General features: G+C 46.0%; 1 protein-coding gene across 1 annotated transcript in view; it reads left to right on the top strand.

Moving 5' to 3' along the window:
• Positions 1–19,119, top strand: part of MUC17 (mucin 17, cell surface associated) — a 28,504-nt gene extending 9,385 nt beyond the window's left edge. The window contains exon 10 of the mRNA XM_045819341.1: positions 19,043–19,119. Coding sequence (XP_045675297.1) covers positions 19,043–19,119 — 77 coding nt within the window. The remainder of the gene's footprint in view (positions 1–19,042) is intronic.
• The last annotated feature ends 523 nt before the right edge of the window (positions 19,120–19,642 follow it).

Here is a 19,642-nt window from a genome sequence, read left to right as displayed (position 1 = left end):
GAGGAAAGGAGTCCGCAGGCATCTGGCAGCTTCCCTGCTTGCTTGGGGAGAGTGTCAGGGGCCCCTGGGAGAGGCCCCTCTAATTGGAAATGGCTGAAGGGCTGAGGGGGAGACAGGCTCTGGGCCCCTTGTTGGACCTTGTCAGGGCCATTTGTCTGGGAAGTGGCAGACTACAAGCTGATTTCCTGTGGGTTCTCTCATGCAGAACAGACTCTCTGGATTCCCCAGAGACAGGGAAGAGCTCTGGGGAGGTGGTGGGCAGGGCAGACACTGGGGCCAGGGTCTATGGGGGATCAAGCCCAGGGCCTCAGGTAGAAGAGGCAGCTCTTGAGTCGAAGAAGCTGCAGGGTGTGCAGGGAGGGATGGCAAGTAGGCGGGAGTGTCTGCAGGAGGGAACCAGGCCCTCAGAGTCCACCTCTGCCTGCCGTGTGCTGACGTACCTCCTTCTCCCTCACCCAGACATGCTGCGCAGCAGTGGCTCAGGCCAGGAGGGGCTAAGGGAAGAAAAGCAAGGGCTGTGGGTGTATAAAGCGTGTGGCTTTAGGGACATTATAAGAATACATTAATTACCGCTTTATTAGCTTTGAAATAATAAACAGAGTATAGGAAGCTATGGTGGGGCCTGGGTGGGGATGTCAACCTTAGGAGGGGTCCTACCTGTGCCCACTTCCCGGGCAGACTCTGGGCCTCACTCTGGACTTCCCAGCTGTCTGAGAAGAGGGATGGTGGCGGTGATGATGACGATGGTGAAGGGCTCAATAGTCAGCAAGAGCATGTATGTACTCGGGCTATGTAATGCATAGCCCAGCTGTGCATTAAGAGAGAGCCACCCTCAGAAGCAGAGGCTCCTATTCCTAAGGCATTGACACAGGTGAAGCCATTAGCATGCAGGAATTAAAAGCCATCTATCTATGATAAGTGCAGAGAGCTGTCAGGGGTGCGGAGGCTGGGCAAACAGGGTCATTCCAAGGGGACACCAGAAAGTCTGATGATACCTGGAGGCCAGCTGCCCTCATTCACAGAGGCTCTGCTATTTACAAAGCCATTTCAGTGCCTGTTTGACTCTCACAAGGGAAACTGTGTAGGCAAGTGAAGGCAGATAGGAAAATGAGGCTCAGAGAGGGTGTGGCCTACCTGGGGCCACACAGCAAATAATTAACATGTTGTTACCCATTTAACACTAGGTTTGTGCTGCTCCATCCCGCGCTGAAGGACCTCAGCCCTCTGCAACACTCCCACTGCCTGAATGTGTTCTGGGTCTCCAGGGAGGGGTTCAGATGTTGGGTCAGAGACCACCAGTGGCATCTGTAGTTTTCTTTGTTTCTAATCTGCACCCTCCTCTGGGTAGTCCAGTTCACCGTGAGGACTGATGAGGTTTTGCACAAGTAAACAGTGAGGAGCAGGAATGCCAGTTTGAGAAGGTAGGAAACACATGCATGGCTAAGCAGGGGAGCTGAGGGGTGGGAGTGCCTGGAAGGTAAGGGGATGTGTACTGCATGGGTGTGAGTTTCGAGGGGGTGAGTTCAGTGGTGAGGGAGCATCTTTGGGTGACAAGGAGCATTAAAGTCAAGTGGAGGTGTTTAGACACCAGAGGACCATTTTGGGTGGGTTGCCCCAAGCCAGGGCAGATCTGAAGAGAAGCAGTGAGAGCTGTCCTTGCACAAGGTCATGAGGGTCCAGCTGGGGATTCAACTTCTCGGGGAATGGAGAGGAAGGTTCCAGTTGGTGATGGGCTGTGAGGGCACCGGGGTAGATGGTCCTAGATCTTGTGTGACTGAGAGGGCAGGGGCCTCTTTTTGGTGGTTGACAATGGCTTTTAGGTGGGCCTGTTGGTTCTGGGTGACCATAGAGTTTCTGGGTGGAGCTGTTCTGGAGGCCTCAGGCTCAGGAGGGAGCACAGGAGTAGATTTCTGCATTCTCCATCAGCTGCAGGGGCTACAGAGTCCAGACAATGCCAGATCAACATGGGGCTTGGAACCTGTACCCTGTTTTGTGTACATAAAGTTCCAAAGTGGTCTTAGTCAGGGTCGGGGCGGGGAGCTCCTCAGGATGACAGTGAGGGACAGGGACTGTCCTGGAGGGTCTGGGGCAGGAGCTGAAAGGGGTCAGAGCTCTGTAGCCTAGAAAGTTGAAGGCAGAAGTGGAAATGATGAACAATACAAAATCAGGAAGAATGTGGTAATGGTGAGAACAGATTTGTTCACAATAGACAAGGGGGCAACTTTGAAACTTGTGTGATGTAAATTTAGAGCAGTTAAAAGCATGTGCTATTTTATACTGAGAATAGTAAACTTGCTCATTCAGCAAACACTCCTAGGCCAGATGGTGGGTGCTTTGGACAAAGCAGAGTGAATGAAACAGCTTATGGTTGAGTTTTTTAGATGGGAACATGGGAATGGTACAGAAAGAAGCATACACCAGGCCTGGTGCTGAAGCTCCGAAAGGGGCCCGAGGTGCCAGAGGAATGTGGAGATGGGCCTCTGGGGCTACTCCTGCCCAGGCTGAATGGGGAGGTTGCAGGGAGAGTGGATTTACAGTTTGGTGGCTGTTGAATAGTACAGGGAGAAAGTATTCATAGTTATTCATAGGCCTTAGACAAATTCAGAACCAACAAAGCCATATGTAGTTATAGGGAGAATTAGAATATTGATTTAAAAATTCCCTGGGGTACAGCAAATTGGGAACCCACACTGACCCTGTAGTCTGGCCATTATATATATATATAAAATAAAGATTTTATTTATTTATTTTTAGAGAGAGAGGAAAGGAGGGAGAGAAACATCAAGAAACATCAATGTGTGATTGCCTCTCACATGACCCTTACTGGGGACCTGGCCTGCAACCCAGGCATGTGTCCTGACTGGGAATTGCACCAGCAACCCTTTGGTTTGCAGGCTGGCACTCAATCCACTGAGCCACACCAGCCAGGGCAACTGGCTATTATATTAATCATTGAAATTGCTGATGTTCATTGAGGGTCTGCTATATGGGATCTATGATCTCATTTAACTTTCCCAACAACCTAGGAGGAAGTGCTGTTACTGATTTCTGTTTATATATGGGGAAACTGAGGCTCAGATATGTAAAATTACTTGTTCAAGGCTACCCACCCATCAAGCGGAGGAGCCAGGATTTAAACCCAAGCTGCTTGGCTCCAGAGCCCACATTCTTTACCACTTGCTATAACCCAGGATGCCCATGTGAGTTAGTTTCTTAGGCTCTGCAACAAATTACCTCAGACTTGGTGGCTTCAAAGAACAGAAATTTGTTCTCTCACAGGTGTGGAGAACAGAGGTATCATCAGGGCCTGCTCCCTCCATCTTGATGAGGACCCTTGCTTGCCTCTTGCAGCTTCTGGTGGCTCCTGGCATTCCTTTGTTGTGGTGGCACAACTCCAGTCTCTGCCTCTGTCTTCCCGTGGCCTTTCTTGTGCGTCAGATCTCTGTTTTCTTTGGTAAGGACATCAGTGTCAGGATTTAAGTCCCACCCTAAATCCAAGATGATCTGATCTTGGGATCCTTAATGACATTGGCAAAGACCCTATTTCCAAATAAGGTCACATTCATAGGTACCAGGGGTTAGGGCTTGGTATAGGTTTTGGGGGAAAACAATTCAATCTGCTACATCATGGCGGCAGCAACCAGGTGCGCTCTCTCTCCAGAAACGCAGCAGCAAGGGGCAAGTGGTACTGCCTTCTGGCACTAGAAAGCCAAGAAGCCCATCCACACAGCACAGGTGCATGCAGGGGGAAGGGGAAGGAGGCAAGGTGGCTCCAGCCTGGTCTCACCCCTACTGCAACTCTGCCAGGTGGGAATGAGCTTACAGAAAAGGAGACAGGCCCAAACCACTGAGTTTGTGCACAGCAGGGCTGAACGTGCACCCAGGACTGGTTGACCGAAGAACATCCTCGTGGTCTCCACCCTGCTTCTCTAGTAGAATATTCTAGAATGAGCAGGTGGTCAGGGAAGTCATCATTCGTCATCATTTTCCAGGGGAAATGAGGTTCAGAAAGGTTGGCTGCATAAGACCCAGCAGCTGTATAGTTGCTGACCTTAGAGGCAAGCATGGGCTCCCACATCCAGGGCTGCTCATGCGGACTGTCTGACTGAGTTCACCACGTGCAGAAGTGCATTTTGGAGGTGGCAGGAGGGGACTGTCTTATAGTACAGTGGTGGTGTTCAGACTTCTTATCTGAGGTACCTTCCAGGAGCTTTCCCCAAAAATGCCACATGTGAAATGCTTGCCCACAAACCAACCGCTTTACTCAAATGATTATCTTTTAAAGAAAAAATCTAAATATGTGTATTGCGAAGAAGCAATACCAGCCGCAAACAGGGCAAGAAAGAACCATGTTTTATTTGTTCAGTAGGAGAGCTGGTGTCTTTGATGGCAAGTGTGCTTGCAGCCCAGGCAAATTACTTCCGACCACAGTAGGTGTGGAGAACTCCAGTTTGGGAATCATCCCAGTGCGTGATTTTTCCTGGGTTCCCCCAAATATTGGGCACACTTAATTTTTTTAATAGCATACACATTTATTGTGTTTTAAACATTATAATATGAATGCACATTTGTGGTAAAACAGACAATATAGACAAACAAAAGGAAGAAAATCTGGCTTAACATTACCACTCAGATAAACATTATTAACATTTTGGTCTTTTTCCAAATATGCATTTAGATTTATTCTATGGGCAGTTCATATTTTAATTCCTGATCAATATTCCATTCTATGGAATGCATGGTTATCTAACCAGTCTCCCATTCTTTGACTCTTGGACATGTTTGCCCTAATTTTTTCGTTATAATAAATAATGATATAATAAACATTCTTTTATAAAAATTTAAAAAATCTGCCCTGGCTAGTTTAGCTCAATGGATCTGGGCATGGGCTGAGAACCAAAGGGTTGCCAGTTCGATTCCCAGTCAGGGCACTTGTCTAGGTTGTAGGCCAGGTTCCTAGTAGAGGGGGTATGTGAGAGGCAACCACACACTGATGTTTTTCTCCCTCTTTTTCTCCCTTTCTCCCCCTCTCTCTAAAATTAAATAAATAAAACATTTAATTTTTGTTTAAATCTACGTCAGATTATTTCATTTTGAGATCACTAACTAGAAACGGAATCATTAAAATGGTATAACTCTGCCTATGGTCCCTGATTTATATTTTCAAGTCATCCTGTAGAAATATGATACCAAACTAATGTACAGCAGCATCCTATCAGAATGCTCCAGCCAACACTAGCTATTATTATTGTCTAACATCACTGAGAGGGTGCAATGGGATAGGTAAAATTAAGTAGCATCTTGCTTTGTCTTGAATTTCTCTGCTTACTGGTGAAGTTGACTTACTATTTTCTTTTTTTTTTTAAGATTTTACTTATTTATTTTTAGAGAGAGGGAAAAGAGGGAGAAACAGAGGGAGAGAAACATCAATGTGAGGGAGAAACATTGATCAGTTGCTTCTCCTATGCGCCCTGACTGTACATGCCCTGACTGGGACCGAGCATGCAACCCAGCCATGTGCCCTGACCGGGAATTAAACTGCTGAATTACACTTCCCGGGAATTAAACCGGGAATTACACTTCTGCTTTGTGGGATGACACCCAACTAACTGAGCCACACTAGTTAGAGCTCCTATTTTCTTCTCATAGCTTTATTGGACATGGGAGTTTCTTTCTTTGGAGAATGTCTGTGCCTTTCTTTGCTCAGCTTCCTGGTTGAGCATCCCTGACTCTGGAGGTTAACTTTGGGAAAGACAGCCTCACCTATTCTGCCACATCATTTGTGTATGCCGTTGCCAGCAGAATCTTGGACTGGGAAGGGCCTGAAGCTCTTCACCGGAGACACTGTTCAGGGCAGGATTTCCTTGTCTTTCCCGGGAGTGAGTGAAAGCTTTGGGCACAGAAGGGGTTGTCTGCCTGGAGTCTGGGGGGTGCAGCAGAGCCTTTAGCTTAGGGCTTCCACTTAGACAGTAAGCAGGGAAGAATAGCAGAAGTGAGGAAAAGGACGAGTCGGTGGCATCTTGGGACTTGAAGAAGATGAGAGATTCCACAAGATGAAGGGCAGCCTGGTGGAATGGGCAGGAACTAGGACTCTTGGAGCTTGTGGGTGTACCCTGAGAGGCAACTATACCTCCTAGAGATGGTTAAGGACAGATTGAATGGCACCAAAATGGAATAAGTGATATAAATCCAAGAATAAAGAGAAGAGAGAGCTGATGTCTGGAGTCCGTCCCAGTGAATATCCTGACTTTCATCTGTGCCCTAGAGCCCACTATGTGGCTGCCATAGTCTCGTCCATCTCCCTGCTTTTGCTCTCACTGCCCCTTCATTCTGAGCACAGTTGGGATCATGGTATTTTGCTGGACGTTCTTAACTGCTTCTCAGTGAAGTCCAGAGCTGGCATCATGTTGCTAGCTTTCCCTCTGCTCCCACTCACCTCTCAGTGTTTAGCTGTACCCCAGGCATGTCTCTGGGCTTCTGTTTGTGCCATTCCCTCAGCTAGAACACTTTTCCTTCCTCTACTCTCCAAACCCTTCCTTGTGTTAAGAGTAGAAGCCACCTTTAGGTTACGCTTAAATTCCAACTTATCAGTTGGTTGAACTAGGAAAGTATTTAACCCTCAGAAACTCAGTTCATGTGTAGAACAGAAATATTAATGTCAACCTTACAGGATTAAATTAAATAAGAGAAAGTACGTGGAAGAATTTCCATTATGCATTTTCTTCAGAAATGCTCCCTGAGCACATGCTCTGGGTCAGGCTGAATTGAGCAGGAATGTTCTTTCCTCTCACGGAGACTCTCTGCTCCCGGGGAGGGGCAAAGGCACCCCGTTGGCCATGGCACCCACACTCATTGAGTTACAGCCCCGATGGGGCAAGTGTGGGAATCTGGCAGGTGCCCAGTAAGTGCCACGTCTCCCTACCCCTATTCATTCTTTGTGATTCAGTTAGGGACATATCATAAACTGCCTATATATGCCTTTTGATTGTTTGACTTGTCTACTTTTATAACTTAAAAAGCCCAGTACAATTTATAATGCCTAAATCCACAAAACTTTTTTTTAAATGAGAAGAAAGATAATACTTTCTCTTTGAAGTTTTCCTCAACAAGAAAAGCGGAGGGGTTTCCCCTCTCTTTCTCTCCACTGTTCCTCTGCACTTTTGGCTCCCACTCTCCCCACATGAGGGCTTCAACTATCCCCACGTTGGGCATGAGGAGCCCAATGAGGGGTGGGGGCTCATTGGTCTTTGATCCCCAGGGCTAGCATGGGGATCAAGTAACTGGTGTGGGAGGGAAGCCTGAACAGGTGGGCTGCAGAGCTGAGAAGTAGTTTTCCCATGGGTGCAAAAAGGCAGGGAGGCTGAGAACTATGGTTGCCTCCAGGTGAGATACAAAGGGGCTTCTGAGGTACAAGTGGAGGAGTTGCCCTCAGAGGCCAGGAGAGCAGAGTGGCCCTTTGGTCAAGGGAGGGACAAGTGGAGAAGAAGGCAGCTCTGCTGCCTGGCCTGGGTTTCCTTTGAGCCCTGCCACCCTTGGCTTTGGGTTGACCAGAGCCCACAAGTGCACTATCTCCCTGGTCCTCCTCTACCCACAACTCAGGGATGTCCCCACCTCCATCCTTGACAGCCTTTCCAGTTCATCCTCTCTGCTTCCACCATGCTGAATTAGAATACACTTAACTCAGAGGCAAGAAGATTAGGCAAAACAGCCCTGGCTGGTGTGGCTCAGTGGATTGAGTGATGGACTGCAAACCAAGGGGTCACTGGTTCGATTCCCAGTCAGGGCACTTGCCTGGGTTGCAGGTCAGGTCTCCAGTAGGGGGTGCTCAAGTGGCAAGCACACATTAATGTTTCTCTCCCTCTCCTCCCTCCCTTCCTTTCTCTAAAAACAAACAAACAAACAAAATCTTAAAAAAAAAAGAAGATTGGGTAAAACAAATGTAACTGCTGGCTTACAAACAACCAAGCAATCTTTTCCATTTTTTCCATTAATTTAGAATTCAAAAAATCTTAGACATTATTACACCTTCCACCTCAACTGTATTAATCAACCATTGATGGTGCTCTTCCTCTAATGTTTTGATGGTAGTCTGCAAAACCAAAGATCCAGAACTGTTGGTGTGGCCAACATATCTTGACTGATTGTTCACTCCCCACCTATACTGGCCTCCAGTCCTGGTCCACCTCTTGGCCTCTCCCTGAGAATTTTTCAAAACCCTGTGAAAATGGCATCTGGGACAGTGGAGGGTGCTGCTACTCTGATGGCCCCCATGATCCCCTCTTCCAGTGGCCAAGGAGGGAGGTGAAAAAGATGCAGATCCAGGGCATCTTTGGAGAGGAGAAGGGGACTGACAGGAGGGACAAGAGGCCACATGCACTGCCCTCTCAAGAAAATACCCTGTAAACCATCTGTAGAATCACTAATAATCCCTAGGTTTATGGCACCACAGACAGAAAGATTCTTTCTATACTGGATCTTATCAATCTCATAGGCAGGGTGAAGAAGAGCCAGGGAGTATCGTCCCATTTTACATAGGAAAAGAGAGTCTTACATGTGCAGTCACATGTTTCAAGTGGCACAGAGAAGATGGAAGAAGCCCTCCAGTCCAAGGGCTCAGGCCCAGCACTCTTACTATGAGACAACTGTAGCCCGATGAGTGAGTTGCAGGGCCCAGAGTAGAGGAGGAGCTCACCTGGGCAGGTTGTGGGGGCCATAGGATGTTCAGGCAGAGGTGGGAGTATGGCAGGGAGAGTGGCTAGCCTCAGTATAAGTGTGTCTGGAGACAAAGGACAGGGAGTAAATTGTGCGTGGTAATGTGCTTTAGTCCTCCTATTCCCCCTGGCCCAGTGGAAACTGCTAGGATAAAGGGGAGTTTCAGATATAAAGGAAGACAGGGAAGAGAGACTTGTCAGACTAAGTATCAGCCAGATGATAGAAGGTGAGTGAATGGTCTGCAAGTCACAGAGTGTGAGGACCAAAAGGAATGTGCATGGGCATTAGTGTGAGTACAACTGTCTGCTCAAATTTATGTTAGAGCACCCAAGCAAGTGAACATGTCCCAGTGTGCTCAGGAAGGAATGTGCAGGCAGAAATATATACATATTTCTACACAACCATATAGATTTGTCAAAGTTCATAGCCATACTACTAGCAGTTCAACTTGTCAATCTCAGTCAGCCCCTCCCCCAAATTATCTAGTGACATCTTGTCCTCTAGACAAACAATAGTATTCTACAGAAGAGACAAAGGTCTAGATCAAACCATTCAAAAACTGTCCAAATCTACAGGTTCCCCTCACACTTCCTATACACCCCTGAAAAGCAAAGCCCTTTACTTTTCAGATGGGCTGCAGCTATCTCTCAGCCAGGCTGAGATGGACTGCCCCTAAATTCAATGACAAATTCACAGACCACAGCATTATCTCTGATTCTTCTCAATCCACAGAATCACCTTCATCCTCCCTTACTGAGAATGTGTCCACATCAAGTTCCAGTGAATTTTTAAAAATATATTTTATTGATTATGGTATTACAGTTGTCCTAGTTTTCCTCCTTTGCTCCCCTCTGCCTGGTATCCACATCCCTCCAGCAATCCCCCCTTAGCTCATATTCATGGGTTGTGCATGTAAGTTCTTTGGCTTCTCCATTTCTTTCTTTTTTTTTTAAAGATTTTATTTATTTATTTTTAGAGAGGGAAGGGAGGGAGATAGAGACAGAGAGAGCGAGAAACATCAATGTGCGGTTGCTGGGGGTCATGGCCTGCAACCCAGGCATGTACCCTAACTGGGAATCAAACCTGCGACACTTTGGTTTGCAGCCCACGCTTAATCCACTGAGCTATGCCCGCCAGGGCTGGCTTCTCCATTTCTTATGCTATTCTTAAAATCCCCCTGTCTATTTTGTACCTACCAATTATACTTCTTAAATCCTGCACCTTTTCCCCCATTCTCCCTCTTCCCCCTCCCAGCTGATAAGCCTCCAAATGATCTCCATAGCTATGATTCTATTCCTTTTCTATGTTTGTCTGTTTTTTAGACTCAGTTGTTTTTTAAATATATGTTATTGATTATGCTATTACAGTTATCTCATTTCCTTCCTTCATTCCCCTCCCCCCTGCACACTCTCTCCCACCCACATTTCCCCCCTTTAGTTCATGTCCATGTGTCATAATTATAAGTTCTTTAGCTTATACATTTCCATACTATTCTTGCCCTCCCCCATCTATTTTCTCCCTACCATCTATGCTACTCATTCTCTATACCTTTTCCCCCTCTCTCCTCCTCCCACTCCCCTCTTGCTAACCCTCCATGTGATCTCCATTTCTGTGGTTCTGTTCCTGTTCTAGTTGTTTGCTTAGTTTGTTTTTGTTTTTGTTTTAGGTGTGATTGTTAATAATTGTGAGTTTGCTATCATTTTACTCTACATGTTTTTTATCTCTTTTTCTTAGAAGTCCCTTTAACATTTCATATAATAAGGGCTTGGTGATGATGAACTCCTTTAACTTGACCTTATCTGAGAAGCACTTTATCTGCCCTTCCATTCTAAATGAAAGCTTTGCTGGGTAGAACAATCTTGGATGTAGGTCCTTGCCTTTCATGACTTGAAATACTTCTTTCCAGCCCCTTCTTGCCTGTAAGGTCTCTTTTGAGAAATCAGCTGACAGTCTGATGGGAACTCCTTTGTAGGTTACTGTTCCCTTATCTCTTGCTGCTTCTAGTATTCTCTCCTTCATTTTTACCTTGGCTAATGTAATTATGATGTACCTTGGTGTGTTCCTCCTTGGGTCCAACTTCTTTGGGACTCTCTGAGCTTCCTGGACTTCCTAGAAGTCTATTTCCTTTGACAGATTGGGGAAGTTCTCCTTTATTATTTGTTCAAATAACTTTTCCACTTGTTCCTCTTCCTCTTCTCCTTCTGGTACCCCTATAATTCAGATGTTGGAACATTTCAAGATGTCCTGGAGGTTCCTAAGCCTCTCTTCATTTTTTTGAATTCTTATTTCTTCATTCTTTTCTGATTGTATGTTTCTTTCTTCCTTCTGGTCCACTCCATTGATTTGAGTTCCAGTTTCCTTCCCATCACTATTGGTTCCCTGTGCATTTTTCTTCATTTGACTTAGTGTAGCAGTCATTTTTTCATCTAATTTGTGACCAAAATCAACCAATTCTGTGAGCATTCTGATCACCAGTGCTTTGAACTGTGCATCTGATAGGTTGGGTATCTCTTGGTCGCTTAAAGGTATTGGCTCTGGAGCTTTGATTTGTTCTTCCGTTTGAGCCATTATTTTTTTGGTTTGGTCACACCTGTTATGCATGAGGGGCGGAACCTTAGGTGTTCACCAGGGCAGGGCAATCCAGTCACTGGGTTGTGACACTGTATGTGGGGGCGGGGTCTGGGAGGGAATAATGGCGCTTGCTCCTCTCTGTGTCGAATTTCAGTCCCCTCTGCCCCTTCCCACAAGCAAATTGGGCCCTTCTAATGCTGGTTCCCAGGTGGGTGGGCTTGTGTACGTTCTAGGACCCTGTGGGTCTCTCCAACAAACTCTCCTGTGAGGCTGGGAGTCTCTCCTGGCACCTCAACCTCCACAAGTGTTTTCAATCAGTGCTTTTAGGCTTTATATCCTGGTGCTGGGGCCCTGGGTTGGGTGGTCTGTCTCACTGCCAGTTTTCACCAGGTTTATCTGTGCGCACGAATGTGTGACTGTGGGCAGCCAGCTGCCTTGCGCCCCTCACTGGGTCTGCTTGTTGCCTCCCCGTGCCTGCGCCCGGGGTCTGCCACCGGGGTCTGCTACCGGGGTCTGCTAGCTGCTGCCTGTGCCCTGTGTACCGGGGTCTGCCAGCCACCACTTTTTCTTGCTGTGACCCTCTCTGCTGGTTGCCGACTCCACCCCCTTACAGATCTGGATGAATGGTTGTTGGGACTTTCATACAGTACAATTTTCTGTCCTTGTTTTTTTGTTTGTGTGTTTCTAAATTTTTGTTGTCTTTAATTTTGGTTGTGTGAGGAGGCACAGTATGTCCACCTACACCTCCCTCTTGGCTGGAAGTCTAGATTCAGTTGTTGATAGTTGTGAATTTGTTGCTTTTTAAATGTTCATGGTTTTTATCTTTTTCTTAAGTAAGTTTCTTTAACATTTCCTGTAATAATGGCTTGGTGGTGATGAACTGGTTAGCTTTTCCTTGTCTGGGAAGCACTTTATTTGCCTGTCCATTCTAAATGATAGCTTTGCTGGATAAAGTAATCTAGGTTGTGGGTCCTTGCCTTTCATGACTTGGAATACTTCTTTCCAGCCCCTTCTTGCCTGCAAAGTTTCTTTTGAGAAATCAGCTGACAGTCTTATGAGAACTCCTTTGTAGGTAACTCTCTGATTTTCTTTTGCTGCTTTTAAGATTCTTTTTTTTTTATCTTTAACCTTTGGCATTTTAACTATGATGAATCTTGGTGTGGTCCTCTTTAGGGTCAACTTGTATGGGACTCTCTGTGCTTCCTGGACTTGTATGTCTATTTCCTTTGCCAAATTAGGGAAGTTTTCTTTCATTATTTTGCAGGTAAGTTTTCAATTTCTTGCTCTTCATCTTCTCCTTCTGGCACATTCCTCTATGATTTGGATGTTGGCACATCTGGAGATGTCCCAGAGGTTCCTAAACTTATCCTTTTTTTTTTTATCTTGTTTCTTCTTTTTGTTCTGGTTGAATGTTTATCTCTTCATTATGTTTCAAATCTTTGGTATGAATCCCCACTTCCTTCCCTTCTGTGTTGGTTTTCTGTGGATTACTCTTTATTTCACTTAGTGTAAACCTCATTCATTCATTCATTCATTCATTTATTCATGCTGAACTCAAGGAGTTTTCTGATTATCCTGATAACAAGTGTTTTGAACTCTGCATCTGATAAATTGGCTATCTCTGTTTCATTTAGTTCTTTTTCTGGGGTTTTATTTTGTTCTTTCATTTGGGCCATGTCTGTTTGTTTCCTCAATTTAGCAGCCTCCCTGTGTTTTTTCTCTGTGTATTAGGTAGAGCTGTCTACACTACCATTTATGATTTGTCAAAATCATTTCCTCTGAAAACTCCTTTATAAAATCTGAAGGATCTTTCACTCAGGTAGGTATCAGGAAACATCATCAACACAGCCTTTACTGTGGAATCCACTGTCTAAAGAATTCACTCTTCTCAGATTCATCTAATCTAACAGTTCCATGTGATATCTCCTGTACTAGTTGGTTTACAAACCATTCTTTTCCATCTGATTCTGGTGATTTAATTTTCACCACAATGGTCTCTGGGAAAACATCCTCAACCTTTCTTAAAGCATCCACTGTCTACACAATCATATCTGATTTGCCTCACCCAACTTTCAGCTATCACCTTCTCTACCATTGTTAACGGAAGCCTTGTTTCCACATCAAGCTTTGTCCAGACAGTTTTCATGGACAAGGCAACTGTCTACATTACCATTTCTAATTTGTACCATTTTACAGTTTTTATTGATACTTCCTCTACTACTCTGAGTGGTGGCCTTGCATCCTCATCAGGTTCTGCCTTATTGCCTTCCATGACCACACAGCCTTCACTGAGACATTCAGTGGCTTTATCACTACTATTTATCCCTCCAACACAACTGATCCATCCAATGCCTCTGACATCACAGCAGATCTTAGTCCATTATTCTTATAAAGTCCATCCATTCTTCTATTTCCCCAGTCACCTCTGGACAAATATTCACCACCTGGGGTGAGGATTCCACTCTCTTTTTTATCAGCAGTGATTCTGTCAAGTCAATTATTTCTATTTCCACTGCTTCTGCCACAGACAGTGCTAGTCCTGCCTCCCCATCAGCTGTCAATTATTCCTCTACAAGTAGAGCCATCTCTGGACTGACAGCCATCACCTTCAGTGGAGGATCTATAATCTTCCAAATCAGCCTAGAGCCACCAAACACAACAGTGTCATCCGACAGCTCCTGAACCACAGTTCCTGATACCTCTTCTTCAGCTTCAACTATTCCAGGCTTCTCCTCCAGGCCAGTTCCTGACCCCTTCTTCAGCCATTACAACATCTGGTTTTTCTCCTATCTCCACTTCACATTTAACCTGGCTCTGCTTATCCTCCCTTCCCTGAGTTCAGTGCTACTTCAACTCTCCATCCCCTGTTCACTAGCACCTTCGCAACTGTAACGACGACCCATTCTCTACCTGCGACACCAAATAAGTCTCTGTATTTTACTCTGTGGGCCTCTCCTGTCCACCTTTCCTCATCAGCTAATCACCTTAGACTTTTTTGTGCTCTTGTTTCACCCTTCCTGCCTTTTCTTGCTGCCAGTGCACATTGTCCCTAGAATGGGATATTACCCTCTTTTGATTGGTAGGCTCTTGTTTTCTTTGGTCATTCTCTTTCATCTCTTGTTTCCTTCCTCCTGTTATCACTCCTCTTTTCCCCACTATCTCCTGGGGATTGAGGTGGCAACTGAGGGGTTTTGGTTGCTGTATGATCATCTGGCTCCATGCCCCTCCTTCGGTGCAATGCTTGAATGATGAGACTTGGAACAGGAGCCAGTATTTTTGTCCCTTGGGCTTCCATGGTGACTGCTTTGCATTCTACCCCATCCACAGAGCAGTGCCAGAATGGAACTACTTGGAATGGAAAAAGAGTATATCTGTCCCCAAGGCCAGTTTAGTTACCAGTGCCTACACCTTTTGGATTTCTTCTTCCTAGAAAGAAGAGACCTTTTCTGAGATCTGTATATTGTTTCCCTGCTCTTTAACTATTTAAAATTGGAGGTCAGCACTGGAAGGATCATCTGCTACCACAGTTTAACTGTGTAGGAAGAGGAGAAAATGTGACTTTTACCCAGGTCAAAACACAGGTAGAACACAGACCTTCTGCTTCCCCTTTCAGGGCCATTTTCACTAGCTCACATGCCCTTCTCATCAGGTTGTTTCTATTTCAATTCTTTCTGGAAACTTCCACTTAGTTTTCTCTGGTTGTGATCCTGGCCACTATTCAGAGACAAGGGGAAGAATTTTAGTGATTCCTACCTGTTTCTTGAATTTCCATCTTCTCTTCTACCCATTTTTCTCTGCCTCCATGACACCAACAGGTGGAGAAGTAACCAATTTCAGAAGACATTACCAAAACATGACTTTCTTGTGCATAATGTGGCCTGTTCCCACAGAATCCCAGAAAAAAAATCAATGCCACATTAAGTGTTGCAGTGAAAGTGACTTTACAGAAGAACTAAAAAACATATCCTCCCAGGCATACTGGGACTTCACTCAGCTATTCAAGAGCAGAGGAAGGCCAGATTCCCAATGTGGATGTCTGATGTGAGAGGAGATGTAGGGGTTCATCTTAATTACTCTTCAGGGTTTCTCAGCTCCTGAGTCCCTTTAATCTACCCACATCCTGAGAGGGGTCTTTGGAGAGCTTCCTTCTTTGAGTCATACCCCACCCACATTCCGGCAGAGAGAGCGTCTCTGTGCCTTCCCATCCTTCTTTCCTATGGGCTAATACATGGGCTCCCTAGGAGAAGAGGCCCTGGGGGTTCCCCCAAGATATGGAACAGGGGTTGCTGTCTGCTCCAGACCTGTATATGCTCGCTGTCTCTTTTTTCTTTTCAGATGAATAAAGCTTACATAAGCAATGGCTTCCCCTTAGTTTAGAAGTATGATCATTAAGAAACTGCTGTAAGCATGTGTGAGGGGTGGATTTATCGACTGTGGGAAACCCCCTCGCTTCCCTGCTTCCTCCTATATGAATGGTCAAAGTATCAGTACCTGGCTGGGCCAGAGGGGCTCCCAGTCCTGAGGCAACACTTGAGTTCTCTGAGACCATTCATTCATTCATTCATTCATTCATTTGTCATTCATCAGGTCAACAGACTTGTATTGAAAATCTGCTCTGTGCTTGGTGCTGGGAACACAGTGGTCCTGGTCTTCGTGAAGCTTAGAGTGGAAGAACACAGATAGCAAAGTGGCTATGCAGCCTGGTTAGAGTTATGGTAAGGGGCACCTGAGGTGCAATTGGAGAGGTCCTGGGGGCAAGCTTGGTGAGGTGGAGGGAAATCTTCCTGGAAGAAGTGACAACTAGGTTTGGAAGATGAGGAAAAATGGGCCAGGTAGAGGGAAAAGAGAGGGGGGGGGTGTTACAGCAGGAGAAGCAATGATAAGGAGCTCAGAGGTGAGAGAGAATGGGGCAGATTCTAGGAATATAAAAAATAGTTGACTGCCTGAGGGCAAAGGGGTCATGGTGGGAAAGGTGGTTGGAAAGATGACCCCTACCAAGTCATTTAGACTTCAAGAATCAGCAGTTATGGCCCATGTGGGACAGTATCTGATTTGCACTGCAGACTACAGCCTGGCTGTTGGACTAAGAATGGGTGGAGGGATGAAATGATGGTGGCCTGGACCAGACATGTGACAATGCAGAAGAAAAGTAGTCTGGTATGAAGGGTTTTTAGGGGGCAGGGCCAGCAGATCATAAGGATTTGATGGGTGGGAGAAGGATAAATGACACCAGATTTCTGGGGTGCTGGAAGTGTGGGGTCCCTTCACTGAGATAAGAAACACAAGGAAGAGTAGGATGGAAGAAGATGGTAAATTTGGTGTAGGCCATGTCAAGTCTCAGGTGCCAGGGTCCCGCTATGTAGAGTGGTCAAGTGATGCAGCAGCCAGCAGTCAAACATGGGGTAGGAAGAGTTTGAGTGGAGACACCAGCGTTTGCATCCCTGGAAGCCCTGGGAGCAGATCAGATGGCCCAGGGATGGCCCCAGCACAGGAGTGACAATATCCCAGGAAAGAAGCACGGGAAGCACCAGCACCTAAGGGATAGGCATGAGAAAGAGAGTTCCCTAAGGAGAGCAGAAAGAAGCAGAAAAAGGGTTGGAAGGGTTCCCTGAGGTTGTCATGTCCCAGCAGCTGGGGGAGGAAAGGGTTTCAGGAAGGAGGGAGATTCACACTGTCAAGAGCCCTGGGTTCCATGGCTCAGGGTCCTCCAACTCTCCCCTCCCCCCACACTTTGGCACTGTTAACACCATTATCTCCATCTCCACTTTGGCCCAGGATATTTTTGGTTCAAGTCCTACTGGGTCCTGCCCCTGACTTCTCTGTCACAATGTCTATGAGCAATGACTGATCTTGTCTCAAGGTCTCTTCCCTTGGCAGCATTGCTGGCCACCTAATAAGAAGTTTCTACGTTGGAATCCTATGTTTCTAAAGTGACTTTATGTTTCTTCATTTCCATAAGCTCATTTATTTGGTTTCCAAAACATAATTCAAGAACCTCTATTTTTAATTTTGTAATTTAAAATATTTTATTGTGGTAAAACACCCATAACATAAAATTTGCCACTAGCCACTTTAAGTTTACAGCTCAGTGGCACCAAGCACAGTGGCACTAAATGCACGGTGGCACTACGTGTCGCTGTGCAGCTCCTGGCACTGTCTGTCTTCAGGACTCCCCTCTTCCCACACTGAAACTCTGTACGCCTGAAATACTAACTACATATTCCCCCTCATCCATCTCTGGCAACCATCTTTCCACTTTCTCTTTCCATAAATTTGACTACTCTAGGTACCTCACATTAGTATTCACATAAATACAGTGTATTTGTCCCTTAGTAACTGACTAGCTTACTTCGCAGCATAATTTCCTCAAGGTTTATCCATGTTGGAGCAGGTGTCAGAATTTCCTTCCTTTTTAAGGCTGAAGAACATACTTGTAGACCTATGCATGCAGACCACATTTTACTTATCCATGTAGCTATCAATGGACACTTGTGTTGCTTCCATGTTTTAGCTACTGCAAGTAATGTTATTCTGAACGTGGGTGTACAGATATCTCTTTGAAGCCTGCTTTCAATTCTTTTCAGTAAATATCCAGAGGTGGAATAGCTATATAATAGGATAGATCTATTCTTATTTTTTGAGGGTCTCTCATACTGGTTTCTGTAGCAGCTGTACCATTTTACATTCTTAACAACAGTGCACAAGGGTTCGATTTCTCCACATCTTCGCCCAAGAGCTTCCAGTTTAAGGAATGAATTTGACCTGTTGGCATTTCCTGTGATCACTGATATTTTGGGATCTTAGATTGTTTTGCTCTGTGGGCTTCCTCTAGGTTATTAACTGCTAGAGGGAAGAGTCTCCGGTCCGTCTTGCTTCTGAGTCATAAGGCTGATTGTCTCTCTCCACCTCTCTTGCTTCTTAGGCCTCACTTGCTGGGAGAGTGGGTAACATGCGGTGACTGATGAACCACCAGCTCCTGGTTCTAGCCATGGCAGTGTCTCAGTGAAACCTGGCACTGTCTTGAGGACACTTCCTAAGTGCCCACTCCAGTGTCCTGGAGGACATTTTACACTTCAGAGTTTCAGGAACTGTTTGCAAACATCACTAAGACTGTAAAGACCAAGATTATGAATGAGACCCAAGAAGCTACCCGGTAATTCTGAAGAGTGAAAAGGTAGGCCCAGCTTTTCCCTTTGGCATCATTAGTGGGGAAAGGGTGGGAGGGGATCCTTTGAGGAGGTCTCAGCCTCATCACCTGCACCACCCCCTGTCTCTCCTCTCTTCTGGAACTTCAGAGACCTCCCTAAAGGGATCTAGGAGCCAGGCCCAGGTGCCTTCCCAGACTCTACAGTGCTCCCAGCAGCCTCTCCCAGTCCCGGAATGAGGTTGTCACCAGCCTTAGTGTCCCCATTTGAGTTTGCTCACAGGCCCAGCTGCATCTAGGGTTGGATCAAGACCCTAGTAGTCTTGTTTCAGCATGGAGGGCATGGCAGAAAAGAAAGAGGAGACTGGCTACCCCAGGGGGAAGAGGGCAGCATTTCTGTTTTGTTCTTTTCTATCACTCTTGGCAGACTCCTCAGTCCTGTGCTTTGATGAGGAGCTCACCACCATAAATGAGACTTTGAAGCTGGGCTTTGATCTGTAAGGTAAGCAACTCCATGGAGTAGTGAGTGTGGGGAGGGCAGAGTGTGGGCAGTAAACGTGGGGGCTATGGCCATGTTAACCAGGCTGACTTTTGCTGTCTACCCCTCACCCTCAGAACAATGCACTCAGAAGTCAGCGAAAGACTATGCCTACATCTACTATGTGGATGAGATGAACGGGAAGCCGGCCTGAGTGACCGAGTGCATTCTATGGATGAAATTGAAACTTAACTGTCACCAGGACAAGTGCCAGCTGCAGAAAAGTGGCCCCTGATGCCTGCCAGTGCCCAGCCACTCTTAGCCTGGTGCCCACACTCTCTGGTGGTAGAGCCACACCCTTGCCCACAGTCATCTGAGAGGGCAGGATGGGGGTGGGCAGAGCTCAAAAGGCATCATCTCCCTGCTCCCCTACATCCTTTTTATTGCTACTTGGGACTCCCATCACACCCAACCCCACCAGAGGGAGAGGGAGGCACAGATTACAGACCTGAGCATCCTAGGACTGAGCAAGTTCCTTTCTGAGAAAATTTCAGTTAGTTCCAAGTCTATATCTATCATCCATTCTCTTTTGTTATCACAGCCATGGACCTATTGTTATGTCCAGCAATAAGTTCAGGAAACTATAAACTAAAGTACAAAAATCATAACATGATAAGAGGCTTGTCATTGTGCCAGCTACTTAGAGATTAGGTAGAAAGAGGCACCTATCACTCTCA

This window comes from Phyllostomus hastatus, unplaced genomic scaffold (genome assembly GCF_019186645.2).
Source record: "Phyllostomus hastatus isolate PE091 unplaced genomic scaffold, TTU_PhHast_1.1 phas_scaffold_385, whole genome shotgun sequence".
Classification (NCBI taxonomy): domain Eukaryota; kingdom Metazoa; phylum Chordata; class Mammalia; order Chiroptera; family Phyllostomidae; genus Phyllostomus; species Phyllostomus hastatus.
Note: the sequence above shows the minus strand (reverse complement) of the source record. Positions and strands in the feature narration are given on the sequence as shown.